The sequence below is a fragment of the Agrilus planipennis genome, unplaced genomic scaffold (assembly GCF_000699045.2).
Source record: "Agrilus planipennis isolate EAB-ADULT unplaced genomic scaffold, Apla_2.0 scaffold11, whole genome shotgun sequence".
Taxonomy (NCBI): Eukaryota; Metazoa; Arthropoda; class Insecta; order Coleoptera; family Buprestidae; genus Agrilus; species Agrilus planipennis.
This window is the reverse complement of record NW_020440736.1, coordinates 502,918-518,116: the sequence shown is the minus strand read 5'-3', so window position 1 is coordinate 518,116 and position 15,199 is coordinate 502,918. Positions and strand designations below refer to the sequence as shown.

General features: G+C 30.4%; 4 protein-coding genes across 7 annotated transcripts; 2 read left to right on the top strand and 2 right to left on the bottom strand.

Moving 5' to 3' along the window:
* Window positions 1-424: 424 nt before the first annotated feature.
* LOC108733830 lies at window positions 425-2,708 on the top strand. The gene is made up of 6 exons (XM_018465158.2): window positions 425-797; window positions 854-1,341; window positions 1,394-1,659; window positions 1,744-1,951; window positions 2,009-2,150; window positions 2,208-2,708. Exons 1-6 carry the CDS (start codon window positions 699-701, stop codon window positions 2,580-2,582), a joined length of 1,578 nt encoding a protein of 525 aa, XP_018320660.1. The 5' UTR covers window positions 425-698; the 3' UTR covers window positions 2,583-2,708.
* Window positions 2,709-2,767: 59 nt separating this feature from the next.
* On the bottom strand, window positions 2,768-5,664 carry LOC108733831 (serine protease inhibitor 77Ba). 4 transcript variants are annotated; one of them, XM_018465161.1, is made up of 9 exons: window positions 5,646-5,664; window positions 5,344-5,544; window positions 4,506-4,624; window positions 4,220-4,414; window positions 3,864-4,077; window positions 3,543-3,760; window positions 3,253-3,453; window positions 3,055-3,193; window positions 2,768-2,994 (listed from the first exon to the last, which is right to left on the bottom strand). In XM_018465161.1, exons 2-9 carry the CDS (start codon window positions 5,363-5,365, stop codon window positions 2,843-2,845), a joined length of 1,260 nt encoding a protein of 419 aa, XP_018320663.1. In that variant the 5' UTR covers window positions 5,366-5,544; window positions 5,646-5,664; the 3' UTR covers window positions 2,768-2,842. The 4 variants fall into 4 exon arrangements, with proteins under 4 accessions (XP_018320663.1, XP_018320661.1, XP_018320664.1 ...); XM_018465159.1 differs by having other exon boundaries at window positions 5,595-5,662; XM_018465162.1 differs by having other exon boundaries at window positions 3,543-3,757; window positions 5,595-5,662.
* A 1,076-nt stretch (window positions 5,665-6,740) lies between these two features.
* Window positions 6,741-8,509, bottom strand: LOC108733811 (alpha-soluble NSF attachment protein). The gene is made up of 3 exons (XM_018465131.1): window positions 8,279-8,509; window positions 8,019-8,215; window positions 6,741-7,864 (listed from the first exon to the last, which is right to left on the bottom strand). Exons 1-3 carry the CDS (start codon window positions 8,368-8,370, stop codon window positions 7,275-7,277), a joined length of 879 nt encoding a protein of 292 aa, XP_018320633.1. The 5' UTR covers window positions 8,371-8,509; the 3' UTR covers window positions 6,741-7,274.
* Window positions 8,510-8,789: 280 nt separating this feature from the next.
* On the top strand, window positions 8,790-14,396 carry LOC108733810 (uncharacterized protein CG10915). Its single transcript, XM_018465130.1, has 7 exons — window positions 8,790-9,154; window positions 9,214-9,315; window positions 9,541-10,074; window positions 10,135-10,295; window positions 10,351-10,514; window positions 10,592-10,674; window positions 10,731-14,396. The coding sequence occupies exons 1-7, from the start codon at window positions 8,990-8,992 to the stop codon at window positions 11,118-11,120; spliced, it is 1,599 nt and encodes a 532-aa protein (XP_018320632.1). The 5' UTR covers window positions 8,790-8,989; the 3' UTR covers window positions 11,121-14,396.
* The last annotated feature ends 803 nt before the right edge of the window (window positions 14,397-15,199 follow it).

The window sequence follows — 15,199 nt, the reverse complement described above, 5'->3', positions numbered from 1 at the left end:
ATGATCACAAATAAATTACTGCAATATTTGAGAAGTATTCATAACAAAACTACGTAACCTACCTGCAAGGAATAATTCTTGAAGAATTCACATATTTCACTTAAATTTCAACGCAAAACAGTAAAATATGTAATAGAACGACCGAAAATTAAGTGCATAATAAATTTTCGTCCGTTTGTTTGCGTTGTCAAGACAACAAGGAATCATGTGATTGGTGTAAAATTCTATGGCGGCATTTCGCGATTTTTTAAAATATTTAGCTTAAGTATGTATAACTTTATATTTTAATTAAAATAATGTAATTCAACCAACATTAAATGAAACCTTTCTGACTTTTCTGAAACATTATGTTAGAAATTAAGGGCCTATATATTTTGACAGTTTTTGAAGGTTAAATAATTCGACGCTTTCAGTGGCCACGTCCATAATTAACAATAAAAAAAGAAGTCTGCTGTAACTTTATGAAAAGTATCATAAAAGTATTAAACAATTTTAGTGCAGTTAATTGATTCAGTATTATTTTAAAATTATATAATGTGTTATTTCAGAAATATAACTTGCTTTAAAGAAAATAGTTTTACAGGAAGAATAATTTAGCAACAAAATTTAGTTAAGTTAGAAACAAAGATAATGTCTATTAAGTATGCCACAATTTTTGGAATTTCTACATTTCTCATTTAATTTATCAAATAGTAATCATGGCAGAAGCAAACATTCGTCACTTTGGAAATTCACTGTTTCGAGAAATACATAAAAATACTTGGTTAACCAAAATACCTTCTAAAGATCCAAAAAAGGTGATGGTAACAACATGTGATGTTTGCTGTCTTTTTTATAATGTTTTGTATTTTAGAAAAAACGTGTGTGGACTGTCTTTTGTGTACATGATGATACTGAAGTATTTTTGGAAACATATTTTGACAATAAATCGGCAATTTCACATAAGCCTGAGTGGTTCATATGTTTAAACAATACAAAACATGTTTCCCCTACTATATGTGCTCATGAGCAGGAATATGAATTTGTGATAACTCTAAGTACTGATGTTGTAAGACTGGCAGCACCAACAAGAGAACTCATGCTAGACTGGGTTGAAAGTTTACGTGCTAAATTATATGAATTAAAAATTTTAAGTCCAAGAGAAAATATTTATAGTAAACTACCAGAATCTCGTACTAATCCACTATTACCTACAAGGGATCCTACATCTCCCCTTCCACCTCCTCCATCTATTCCTCCAACAGTACCTCCTGGAGTTGAACCATTGATCTCTTCAGAATTTCAGAACGAAGACAGACCTGAAACAAATCAAACACCTTTATTACTTACAAATAATCACAGGTAAAATTGTTACATAATCTTTAAAGGAATATTAGATTGAACAACTTTTAAGGTCACTGCAAAGGGGCATTTCTTTGCCTGAAGGAACAAATGTTTCTGATCAAAATATCAGTGAAGCAGTTGTTGAAAGAAATGAAGAAAATGTAACAATTATTCAAGTTGAAGGAAATTCTACATCAGAAAATGATATTTTCAATTTTGATTTAAACAATTTAAATGTAAGTTCTTCCACTAATGCGTCTATATGTCCAGGTTCTGCACCCCCTCCAGATGCTAGAAATACTTACTATGAAAGATTGTTTAATAATCAGCAACCAGGTATAACATATTTAATTAAATAATTTTCTTTAATAGTAATTAAGGAAAATATATAAAGGTAAAATATAACTGTGTTGATTTAAGGTCCTTCTAACAGAGCTGTACTTGTGCAAAGATCTAACAGTTCCCCAAGAAGATTACAGCCAGCCCCACAGCCTTATCGTACTCTTAGAGAACAACAAGTACTGCAACTTCAAAAGGAAATGAAACATCCTGCAGGTGTGAGGCTGCAATTAAGAAGAAAGGATTGCATAAATTCTATTGCTTTGGCAGATGCTATGGGGCATGTCTGGTAATATTTATTAAAGATTATTAATTCATCATAATTTTATAAATCAATTTATTTTAGGGTGTGTGGTTGGAAACAAAAGGAGCATCCAATGCTTTACAATGCATTACACATTGGAGATCAGCTTCTTAATATTGAAGGCATATCAATTCAAAATGTCAATGATGCCAATAAAATACTAAGGTCAATTTGTAGTTTATATGTAAGTTGTAAGTTTTCAAATTAACTAACAAGTTAAATTACAAAAACGAATCTTCAGGTAAATGTGATTATTAAAAGAGTACCCTTTGGACAAGTGTTAGTAATACGAAGGGATTTCGATGGGCAGTCTTTGGGTATAATTCAAGAAGGTTCAACTGCAGTCATTCAAACGGTCGAAAACGGCAGTCTGGCTGCAAAACATGGATTGTCTGCAAAAGCGAGGACATGTGACGGACTATCGTTTACTAATTGGGTTTTAACCGAAATAAATGGTCGACCATTAAATTTATTTTTTAAAGATAATCAAGTCAGGGATCGCCTTAATTCAGTCGGACGTGATATTTCGATTCTAGTGCAACCGTTAGATTTAATTAAGCAGCTTAAGAAGCAAATGAAGTCTTTACGGAATTATAAAGATTACCTTCTACAATAAGTGCAAATAATAGACTTAAGGCAGTTATCAAAATTTGTATCTTATTTGTACTTGTGCAACTAGTATTCAAGAATTTAAAAACTGTGATTTATATTTTTTTAGTAAACTTTTACTTACTAACCATTAACTATTTTTATTTTTTATTAAACTGAAAAATTAAAAGGTTAATATTATAACAAGAAAGGTAATGTAGGAACACTAAATCTTTATTTTCTATAACACTTTACAAAAAAAACCTAGTTAAAAAATAAAATAATGAATTAAGGAACGTTACAAGTGGAGCAAATGGAACTTGGATTTGAAACTTTACCTTCAAACACTATACTTTTAGTTTGTTTATCGATAATAAAGAATGCAAAAGGCTTGTTGGCATAAAATCGTGGTGGAGTGTTTTTAAATGAGACAACGCCCCCTATAAAATATGAAACAATTATTAGATAGCTCCAAAATTAAGTTAATTTTTGTTTATTACCTGCAGCGGCTGCTGCTTCTGTGCCTTCTTCATCAACATCAATTTTAGCTTGTTGAATAACGCGACTTAAATAAAGATATTCTGGAAAAATACCTAACAAATTTGCCACATTTTCGTTAAAAACATCCTTGATGCCCATCTACAATATTTAAATTTATTATGTAGATTTTCTTCGGTTTAATAACTATTTTAACGCACTTCATATAATATTGCATTGAGAATAAAGTCCGAAATAATGGAAAAACGGGGTAAATACATCATTACATCTTCGTCATACTGTCGTGCATCTTCAAGGGCTTCTAAAATAACTTTAAAGGGCATTGCAGAAATCTTCTTTAAAATTGTTGAAAGTTCTTCTTTTTTTCTGGGTAGAACGACTATCATTGACATTCTGTCTCCCTAAAAGTAATGTGTGTAATGTTAAATTAAACGGAATGAGTAATAATTTTTAAGCTGTACTGTACAATTTTAAAAAGTTTTTTTTTTACCTTTCCGTATGGTAATTCCACAACATGAGCTTTAATATTAGGTAACATGAAAAAGGGAAATGTTCCTATTTGATACATCATCATAACTTCCCCTTTTTCATTACCCTTTTCGTCATAAAATTTATCTTTAAATGTGGCAGATTTATTAAATGGTAACATCCACCGACCTTTAAAATACAAAGTGCTCGTTAAAAGTATTTGAGCATCGACCAAATCATCTAAAAAAATAATTAAAAAAGTACATGCTATTAGACCAATTTCCAGTTATTCTGTATTATATTTGAATATGTATCTTTTAATTAAACAAATAAGTTCACTTACCTACAGTAACCAAGTTTGTTATTTTATTGTTGGTCAATTTAGCTATATGAGAATTAATTATATTTTGAGATTGAATTAAATTTTTAAAATCGATAGGCATGACATCGACATCGTAGAAATTTTTTACTAATAATTGATACGTTTTATTTAAATTTTGCTCTTTGGTAACAAATATTGAATTTGATATGTCTAACTCAATACCATCTGATTTTTGCTAAAATTGATAAAAAATTAGTATAATGCATAGTGATACATTTTCTTTATTATCTACGGTAGTGTTCACTTTTCGGAAAAGCAGCGTCAATGAAAATGATACTTCATAGGTGTAAGTAATATGCGTAATAAAACGTTTTTACCTTTAAATACTTTTTTAACGTTTTAAAGCTTTTCCTAAATTGGGCCCTATCTTTTCCAGATGGAATACTTAATGTTTCTTCTAACTGTCTTTCCGTTTCATCTCTAGCCCCCTCGGCTAAAATCGTTAATAGAGACCACACTGGATATGGCGCTAAAGCTATATTAAAATTTTCACCCAAATAATCTACACTTTGCTACAAAAAAATGTTTTGGTTTTTGTAAGAGAAGTGGTAAATAAGTTAAAATTATTATTAAATGTTATTTGATAAATTACAAAGCCCTTACCAAGAGAAGTTTTACTGCAAAATCATTAAGCGATGCACTTGCAGCGTGTATTGCATCTAATTCAGTATTTATTTGTGCATTTGTTAATATTATAAACAGGCAAAAAGATAAAAAGTGCGCTGAAATATACAAAACAATTAAATAATTCTGTTAATTTTAGAAGGGTATTTTGTTTTTGATATAATATTTATTTCATTTAATTGTTTGTAAGTAAGAAACCCGGTAACTAAAAAGAAAAGGTGCAAAATCATTTTAGAAATGAAGAATTTTTTAGTTACACATTTGTTCGTGAAGTAATCTCATAAGGAAATACATCATTTAATTATGAATAAATAAAAATATTAGATTGTACACCACGATCTTATTTTTCCTAGTTTATTTAAATTTGCACAACCTTTCTTTTTTAGTTACTTACCACCATATAAATTTGCATGAATTCTTTTTAGATAATCACAACTATGTAAAGGAATTCTTTATTTATTCTAAAACAATTTTTTTTTCTGAGAGAAATTCTCCGTAGTAGTCGATAATGCCTGAATGCAGAAAAGTGATAACTTTCTTTTTCGATCTTGCAGACATAAAAAAATAAATCAATATAATTGGATTAGTTTACTATTAGTTATAGTTGACTTTCAGAAAATTACATAAAATAAAATAGATTAAACATTTAAAGTTATTCGAAATTCAAAAGTATAGATAGTAATAATTAATTATTGAATTGATTACTTGTTGAGATCAGATACTTATTTTACTGTGGGCAATAGTACGAATAAATTAAAAGTTAATTTAAAAATCTTGGAGTAAATATTTTGTAAACATAATAAAGGGATATACTTACCCTTTCTTACGATCCAATCCATTATTATGCACACAACATAGGCACAACTATCAGATGAAGAATTTGAATTGGCGAGTAATAGTTTTATAATTACGTTATAAGCGGATTATAGTGTGGCCTTAACTTTTATACGGATGTTAGATCATTCTTTAATAACACAACGACCTTATACTTAAATTGGAGAGTTTTGTTTCCATATACCTAGTGAGAATCTATATTAGATATAATTCAGATATAGAATTTAAACATACGGATTTAGCTGTATCATTTTTCTCAGTTATGAAGTTATTACGAATACCTACGTGTAATTTGTTTAATAATATTGTGGAAAAACCCATCTTATACTAATGTTACGTCATGTAATAGAATTTATATTAATGTAGTAATTATTTTCATCGGGCTGACGTTTTAATATCTCGTGGCATTTGAAGGCAATGTATAAAAAGTAACACGACTTATAAACCATTAGCAACAAGTTACATCTATTTTGACAAATAATATTGTAATATTTTATAAGAGCAATTAATCTAAATTAATTGTAACTCATGATCAAAATTTCTCTTTATTGAGCATAAAGAAGGTAAAATGTAAATAAATTGTTGCTCATAGAATCCCTTATCCGTTCGTTTTTTAGAGTAAAAGCAAAAAAAGGAAAGGCAGTAATTATTTATTCACGTTTGCAGAAGTACATAGACATAAATTAACTATTTGCCATACGTTCTCTAAAAGAAAATTGCAGTTTTTCTTTACGTTTTATTTATTAAAGTTAACACGTTACGGATCAGGGCTTTTCCTAATGTTTCGAGGCCGTTTTAACTAAATCATAAGAAGTGCTTCGAAGTTCCAAGTGCATAAAAATTTTAGGAACATAATGTACATCAAAAATTGATTGCACATACCAAACACCGTATACACTAGAGAGAAAGAAGAGCCCTGCTAAAACTTCGTAGAAAAAGAAACTAATACACAATAGTAACACATATATTCATATATTATATATTACCTATCAATAATTTAANGGCAAGGGATATTGCTATTGCAGCTTTAAAGGTATGTTTGTTAATCACATGTTATTTTTACCAATTTTGATGGAATGTGATGAAGTGATTATAATTGCTAACCACAAGAAAAATATCAGACTCACTTGCAAATCAGGAGAAGACGTTCTAGATATAATAAGTAGACTCACCTGAAACAAGAAAAATTGTTTTATTAAAATTATGGTTTACTATGAATACTGATTATATTTTTTAATTATACATTTTTTAATTGCAGTCTGAAAGATTAAAACAAGTAGTTAATATAGGAAGGTATAGACCTGTTGTTATGTCAGATCCATATTCTGCACTTCTGAGAGATACTATTGCTGATGGGCCCTCAACAAAAACACCATATTAAGTCAATTAAATACAATACCTATAACAAAATTAGATCTGATAAGGGAAGCTCATAAATTCAAATTAATTTTCAGTCCTTATTGGAGCATCAGCATATTCATCAACACATGTTAATAAAAATTGCATGAGAGACTTGTTTAATCTACGAAAAAATCAATGAATTGATAAAACTACTATTCTGCTACGCAAAATAAGCTGATACCCTCTAAAATGCGCAAATGTCAGAATAAAAGCGAGCACATAACAAATTAAATAATAAATTGATTGACTTTTCACACTACTTTAAAAACAATATTAGTTTTTATTAGTAAAATATTAAGTTATGTGCTCATTTTCAAATTGCATTAAGCTTTATTAACTTCATATGAAATTTATTGTGCAAATTAAATATATTTTTTTATTAGGGCATTAGTGAAATTAGATTACAAAACTGGTGATAATTCTTATTTTACTTGTAATTTTTATGTATTGCCTATTTAAATGACAAAAGGGGAGTAAAACATTTATGAGCTTTACATTATGATTTACTATACCTCAACGTAAGTCAGGATTTTCGTTGATGTGCTTTTTAATTCGTAGTAACATAGTAGTGTACCACTGATCAAGACGAGATATGGAATCGTATTCTTTGACAACATCTGTATATCCATCTAGATTTTGTTCTTCTATTTGATCAAAGATGTTCTGTAGCAATTTATATTCGCGTGAATCCTGGAACGCCGGGTAAATTTGAGTGTAGCGTTCTAGAGCATGACGAGCATTCAGCAAATCTACACACAGGTGACAAAGAGCAGCACGAAACAAATACTCCTTTGCACTGTACTTCAGCAAAGAGTTCTCTAATGAAGATGAAGCTACTTGCTCGTAGATCTGAATAGCTTTTGTATAATCTTCTAGCTGTGCTGCATATTGGGCAACTTTTAAAAGACACTTGTTGGCAGATGAATTGCTTTCTTCACCCCTGTAGTAATCTGCAGCTTGTTCATAATGTTGAACTGCTTTCTTGAGATCGGCTGCATCAGTTTCATACATCTCTGCAATGCTTTGGTGATGTTTTGCAGCCATAGTAAAGCGCCCCATGTCAGTGTATATTTCTATTGCTCTTACAAGACAGTTGACTGCCTCTAACAAAAAAGACACACCATTAAAAACAAACATTATGAAGCTATATACAGGGAAAGTTTCTTTGAGATGTTAACAGAATAATATATTTTTTTAGCTATAACAGTTTCAAACTCTTTAAATTCTTTACAGTTGTACTCAATATATAACACTCACCATTAATATCAGACTTTTTATAACAGTTAGCAGCATCAACAAAATTAGTTGCGGCATCATGTCGAGAGCCAGTTTTCAAATGTAAATTTCCTGCTTCGCAAAATGCACTACCTGCTTGAGTCCAGTTCTTAGCCATTTTAAATAGATTAGCAGCCCTGTGATAGCAATCCACAGCATCTTCGACTTTAGCAGAACCACTAATAATAGATGACCATAAGAATACAACATAATTGATCATAAATTGATTGATTTTTGCTTACCCAAAAAGTGAACCAAAAAATCCTTTGGAAGAGGATAACTTTTTCTCGGCTTCTGCAATTAGCTGTTGGGCTTTTTGTTCATTTGTAGCCATTCTTCACAAAACACTATAAATATTTACATACACAGACACTAATTTTATCAACCGTTGTGATGTATTGATAATTTTGTTTCCACTTCCAGCACTAGCTGTCACTTGTTTTTAGTTCAGTGACAACCTTGAAATAAACATTATATGCAACCAAAATTGAGATTCAAAAACCCTAACAAATCAATTCAGCATAGAATAATATATCTACAGTTCCGGAATCATAGAAAAAAAAGTTTAGATGTTTGTGGTCAAGCAAAAATATAACTTGCTTTTATGAAAAAAAATAATCAGAACTACTGAAAGGAAAATAACTATGTTTTTTCAGAATTTAACATTTAAAATTAAACAAATTTTGAAAAGTTTTATGAACGTGAGGATTGTAAAAAATTGACACAATGCACATCTCTACTTAAAAAAGAAATATTGCAACATAACAAACTCAAATGTTTCTAGGATTCATTGATTGAAGAACGAAACCGTAACCTATCACTGCTATCGTTGCATATTTAGCAACTGAGTTATTTAGATGTCAAAATGGGTTTTAAAATTTTTTTTCATTTTTAGATAAAGCGGTTACTATGTTCTAAAGTGATTGTAATTAATTTGTGTGCATATAAAATATATGTCACAGAAAATGGCTTCTAGTAACAATCAAAACGGATGGCTTAGCGGTCTTGGGTTCGGCCCCCCTTTAAGTTCCGTACCCGAACAACAACCAACTTCTAGTGCAGATGTGAATCAGTATGAGCAATTAGATCGTTCTAGTGCCAGCAGCAACACACTAAAGGTTTAAATTTGTTGAAATTTGTCCAAACTTTTTCTCATACATAAATATTATTTGAACAGAGAAACCCTAAAATGGAACTAACCAAAACAGACCTGTTGAAGCTTTTAACGTACTTTGAAGGGGAAATACAGGCAAGGGATATTGCTATTGCAGCTTTAAAGGTATGTTTGTTAATCACATGTTATTTTTACCAATTTTGATGGAATGTGATGAAGTGATTATAATTGCTAACCACAAGAAAAATATCAGACTCACTTGCAAATCAGGAGAAGACGTTCTAGATATAATAAGTAGACTCACCTGAAACAAGAAAAATTGTTTTATTAAAATTATGGTTTACTATGAATACTGATTATATTTTTTAATTATACATTTTTTAATTGCAGTCTGAAAGATTAAAACAAGTAGTTAATATAGGAAGGTATAGACCTGTTGTTATGTCAGATCCATATTCTGCACTTCTGAGAGATACTATTGCTGATGGGCCCTCAACAAAAACACCATACAGTGATAGTGATATAGCAGCTGCTGCTGAACAGCAACTGCAAGCGTTAGAACATTTAGCTCTTCAACAAAAAAGGGCTCACCAACACATGGTAAATATTTTGAGAGAGGCAGAAGCTAAACATAGGAAAGTTATTCAAGAATTAGAAGAAGAAAAGTCAAAGCACGAGCATGATACTGCTCAAGGAGATGATATTACGTATGGTTTAGAAATGGAAAGAACAAGGTTGAGGCAAGAGTTAGAAATGGAGAGACAACAAAGAAAAAAATTAGAAAAAGAACTAAAAAGGCAAGTGGAATTGGCAGACGAAGAGAGGTCTAGACAAAAACAAATTGTACTTCTTCTGCTGGCAGAAAGAAAGAAAATAATTGTTAAGTATATTGAAGAACGTAAGAGAAGTGAAGATTTAGCACAGGTAACACCTTTATTGAGGAAAATAATATCTTATTTTATAATAATTTTCTTTTTTATCTAGATACTTTCAGAAGAAAAGTCTAGGATAGATACAATGGCTGAAGGATTAGAAGAAGAGAGCAAAAAGTCATTGCAGATGGAAGCAGAGCTTGAAAAGCAAGTTCACATTTTTGAGACTGATAAGAAAGCACTAAAGGCAGCTTTAGCAGCTAAAGAAGCAAAGTAAGTTTAATTGAGCTTAACCAGAAAAATTAGTATCTTATTGATTTGATTAAAGATGCCAAGAATTGGAGGTGGAATTGCAAAAATGGCAAGCAGAATATGAAGCTTTGAGAAACAGACTTCGAGAAACAGGAGAACCTGCTCCTCCTATGACAAGTAGTGTAGCTAAAGTAGTTCAGCCCACTGCCACTGTATCGAGTGTACCAGTTTCAGGCCCCAGTAAGTTACTAAATGGGACTTATTTTGTATAAAGTTTTGAAATATGAATTTATTAATTCGTTTGTTTTATTTAATAGCTACGGGGGTTGCTCAATCAGTAACTTCAGGACAAACAATTAGACAGTCCTCTGGTGGTGCTTCTACTGTTACACCATCTAAAGTACGTATAATTTGTGTTTTGCTCAGTTAATAAGTATTTCATTAATTTTGTTATAGGTTCAAGTTATGGGGGGTTTGGGAACTTCACCTCAAGTGAGTCAGCCGAATAGACCATCAACTAAGCCTGTTTTTCATGCTCCATATCAGCAGCAAACAACAGTTCCTCAAACGCCTCCTAAAAAGAGTTTATTAGTGGGGAGGGGCGTTCCACCCCCTATACCCCCAAATAAACCTGTGATACCCACAAAGCAAGCCACTATACGCAGACCAGAAAGCGCCGAGACAGATAAAAAAAAACTTAATGTACAGGGAAAAGAAACATCAGGAAAACCATCAACTTCTTCGGATGGATCTCGTACTAACTCGTCAGGAATAGAAATATTAGGTCAAGAATTGGCAGATTTTCAGCAAATGTTCGTAACTATGGCAACTAGCAATAATACTTAGAGACATTTAGTGTATTATTTTAACCCGTTGATATTGTTGGCTGTAGAAGTTCTGCAGTCTAGCAGATGACTATAGATTTTATTATGTGATACTGATGACTAAATTATATTTTACTATTTTACTAATAGTCAACCTTGGTCTGTAATTAAGCATTACTGCGTAATCTCCACTGCTTTTCTAACTTTTAAGGCTGTGACATCACAAAACTAGCATCTTTTTTAAGGCTAGAAAACACCCCTGCTTTCCATAATATAGTGTTAGGGCCAAAGATGTAAATCTTATTGGTAAAAAAGCAATACACATATGTACATATAACAACATGATTATTTGACTGTTAATTTTCATAATTTTCAATTAAGTCGCGTATAATACATTTCAGTTTAATGAAACCAGTTGTTTGTCTTGAAATTCTTTGGTCCTAACATTAAAAAAAATGTCTAGTTTATGTTGCTATATACAGTATCGTCCGGTTTTTTTGCTGTGATATATTTTTGTCACTTCTATTAACTCAGTTTTAATACACGAACATTAACCCACTCTTGTAATATTTTTATGTGAAAGTTGAAACATCTACCAATGGTTAGTACTATTATTTATATATTCGGTGTGATGGTTGCAAAATAAGGTGAAATGCTTTTAGAGAAACCATATAAATACTAATTGTTCAGCCCTTGTGTGACGTAATAGAAATTAACTTGGCGCATGGAATGTATTGAGTGTTAATGAAGAGGTGCGCTGTTTATTTATCGTATTGTTTAATTTTTAAGATCTCGTGGTAGTTCTAAATGATTGTTACAGCTTTAATGGAAGGAAAAGTTAAAGCATTTATTGGGCTTAGGAAGTGTAAATACTTGCGTAAAAGACTTAGGTGTATAATAGGTACATCACTTAGTACATGTTTGTAGCTATTTATTTTTTTGTATTTTCAGTATTGTTTTATTTTTTTATATAATGTCTTTTGAGGTTGGATCGTTTATAAAAAACGAACGTTGTACGTTAATAGTGTTAAAGGCAGTTAAAGAAAACGTACGGTTAGAATATTAATAGTAATATATCCATTCCTAATTCTAAAATAATGCAGCAAAACAGTAACTACGATACTATACGCTTACAAATACGGTATTTAAATGGAAATTAAAACGTAATATTTTTAATAAATAATCAACTGGATGGGACCGTTTGGTTTCCTGCCATATCTAGTGAGTTAAACATTAATATAAAGTAAAAAAGTGTGAGTTGCTGTTTAAATTAGAGTAAACTCCATATATATATGAAGTAGTGAGAAATTGATGTGATTATTAAAACAAAATCTGAAAATAGAATGTAACTGATTAAAAATTAAAAAAAAAGCTAGAAGAAAATAGGTTTCCTGCTGGATGTTTAGCGGAATAGAAATTTGTTGAAGTGTTCATTTTTGGGACTGATTATAATGATTTGCCTAGTGAACTTAGAAACTGGATTATTATTGAAGTGCTTATACAAACAATTAAATTGTAGAAGGATAACTTAATGATTAGGGTTATTGGTGCATCAATAGCACCCTACTGTATGCTTATCTTTGCTACTGTTTACTTAATATTTAAACTACCTAAGTCTTTTAAATACCTATTTATGCAACTGTAAAACCATAATATTCAGTATAAGATTTAGAAATTGCTAGTCAAAAGAATAAATTGCGAAAATGTCATTATAAAAATAACAATAATGATAACAATCCCTTGAAAGGCAGCTTACACATTTTACTTTGATTTTCTTGACAATTTGATTAGAATTCAGAATCCTCAATCAGAGGACAATTTAAAGAACTATAGGGGGCATATTTGTGGTTATAATTGATGATTAATACATATTGTATAGTAAAGTAGGTACTTTTTAAGTCATTGTACAAAGAATATAATTAAAATATGAATCCTGTAGTTCCCCTATGTGGGCAAATAACTTTTAAAAAGAGGCGATTGTTTCTAGCTTCTGTTCGTTGGTAATAGTAAAAAGTTGTCTTTTAATGTTATTAAACAGATTTATTTTCCCTGTGGTAACATAAGAAGTAACCTTAATGTAAATACCGTAAACCTCAAGAAGTATGTATTTTGATTTTGTATATTTTCGAAACTTTAGTGTTAGGTTTAAGAGGTATCCCTTCAAATTGAAGTTGATTACAATATTATAAATTCGAATTTATTTTAATAGTACTGTTCTTTTTTAAATTATACACCTTGAAGTAAATATAAATAATTTGTGTATACCATAGCTGGACAGAGCTTTAGTACTATTGTGCTTGAAAAATGTGCTTCCTGTGCATTCACGACTTAGAAGCACGTAATTCAAGCCGTTTTATGAAGAAATGGATTACTTCATAAAATTGTTTTGTAAGCTTTAATCTCTTTCAAAGTGCTTAAGTTTTGAACTCTAAATGGTTTTTGAAGTAGTTGATAACTCGAAGTCCTTGGATTTTAAATTATAATTGGGGCTTCAAGGAGCAAAGCACTTTAAGCAAGGGTTTAGGGCTTGGAGCTTTTTTGATGAGAGCTTTGTCTACCTTCTGGTGTGTACTAACAAATACTCGAATAAAATATCTAATGGAAGATCTGTCCCCTATTTAATATAAACCAAACATGCACAAGAAATTTTAAGAAATTGTATAGATATGCTGGTACTTTTTTGATAAACGTAATTTTTTGGACATTGCACAAATTTCAACGGACAAATATTTGCGGTTTTGATGAGGGTGATAAATTTCTTGCGCATTCAGTGTAGCTCTGCCTAAGTTAACAATAGAGTTGTATGTATTAGCAATGTGATTCACGAGTACCTTTGAAAATAATGTACTTAAGGGGGCTACTTAAAAAGTGAACAATTCCAAGTAGTGACACAGTACAGTTTGTTGTAATGTCAGCTATAATATAATACCTTAATCTAAAAGGTTCTTCCCTGGAAGGTAAACTCATGTTTTTAATTACACATACACGCGTTTACCTTCTCATACATGTGTATTAGTAAATAGATAGCTTAGATGTATTTTGTAGTTTTCTTTTTCGTTGTTACCTCAGTCTGGTGTACTAGCCTAATTTTGTAAATTTATTTAGTGTAAATAATAAACGCAGGTTTAAGAAATGTAATGAGAAGTAACATCTGAGATGGAATTTTATAGAATTAAGATATTTTTACAAGTTAAACTGAATTCTGATTTTAGGTTGATTTTATAGTTTATTTAAACCATTCTGCTTCATATGTTCTCGTGTATATCATATTTTGTACTTATTAAAACACAAAACTTAAGTTTAATTTGTTTTTTTTCTTTACAATCAACCTTCTCTAATTAAAAGCGCAAAGAGAATAGCGTCAATTAAATTATTCATACGGACTAAAAGAATATTTTTAAATTCACTTGATCAAAAATAAAAAAATTCGAGGGCGGTTACAGTTACATATTTATAAATAAATATACCTATGTGTAAACGGTTTAATGATAATTTTATGAATTCTATACGCTGTATGGATTCGGCATTTTTGGAATGCGTTAAATCAGCAGATAAAACGTGAATTAGAAAAAAATCAGTACATTATATCGAGATATATGTATTCCATATAGAACGCCACTGCCAAGGGGTATGATGATCGTAGCTATATAGGGATGTTACAACGAACAGAGACAGGTAGATACACTAAGCAACAGTAGAAAGAAAAGTGATTTTGTCCTAATATATAATAAAAAAAATATAATGAATTCCAAAACAACCAGAGAAGTGCGATTGGAAGAATACGGATGCTAAGATGTAAAAACAGTGTATTGAAAATGTATAACTTTTTTGGGAGTAATACTTGATGGAATCGGCATTTATTTGGTGAAAATTCGTAATTTTATAAAAAACAATAGAACTCGTAATTTTCACAATTTTTTATTTTTACCAAGATAATTGTTTCGCTAACATAGTAACTTTTTCAAGTGGAGTGTTACAGTAAATGTTTTACAGAATTGTAGCTTATATAGATATACCTTAACTTAAAGTGGGGGTTACATTAGACTAACTTTAACAAAGCTGATGTATTTAACTATATTTGATCATTTAACAACAATTTTA

Excerpts from the sequence above, each read along its gene's own strand:
- LOC108733830 (XM_018465158.2), top strand. The coding sequence starts at position 699 with ATGGCAGAAGCAAACATTCGTCACTTTGGAAATTCACTGTTTCGAGAA. Across the intron at positions 1,952-2,008 it reads GATGCTATGGGGCATGTCTG|GGTGTGTGGTTGGAAACAAA; the intron begins GTAATATTTATT and ends AATTTATTTTAG. Across the intron at positions 2,151-2,207 it reads GGTCAATTTGTAGTTTATAT|GTAAATGTGATTATTAAAAG; the intron begins GTAAGTTGTAAG and ends ACGAATCTTCAG.
- LOC108733831 (XM_018465161.1), bottom strand. The coding sequence starts at position 5,365 with ATGGATTGGATCGTAAGAAAGG. Across the intron at positions 4,625-5,343 it reads GGATTGGATCGTAAGAAAGG|CGCACTTTTTATCTTTTTGC; the intron begins GTAAGTATATCC and ends TGTATATTTCAG. Across the intron at positions 4,078-4,219 it reads CGTTAAAAAAGTATTTAAAG|CAAAAATCAGATGGTATTGA; the intron begins GTAAAAACGTTT and ends TATCAATTTTAG.
- LOC108733811 (XM_018465131.1), bottom strand. The coding sequence starts at position 8,370 with ATGGCTACAAATGAACAAAAAGCCCAACAGCTAATTGCAGAAGCCGAG. Across the intron at positions 8,216-8,278 it reads TTTTTTGGTTCACTTTTTGG|TGGTTCTGCTAAAGTCGAAG; the intron begins GTAAGCAAAAAT and ends ATCTATTATTAG. Across the intron at positions 7,865-8,018 it reads TAAAAAGTCTGATATTAATG|AGGCAGTCAACTGTCTTGTA; the intron begins GTGAGTGTTATA and ends CTTTTTTGTTAG.
- LOC108733810 (XM_018465130.1), top strand. The coding sequence starts at position 8,990 with ATGTCACAGAAAATGGCTTCTAGTAACAATCAAAACGGATGGCTTAGC. Across the intron at positions 9,316-9,540 it reads TTGCTATTGCAGCTTTAAAG|TCTGAAAGATTAAAACAAGT; the intron begins GTATGTTTGTTA and ends TTTTAATTGCAG. Across the intron at positions 10,515-10,591 it reads TGTACCAGTTTCAGGCCCCA|CTACGGGGGTTGCTCAATCA; the intron begins GTAAGTTACTAA and ends TTTATTTAATAG.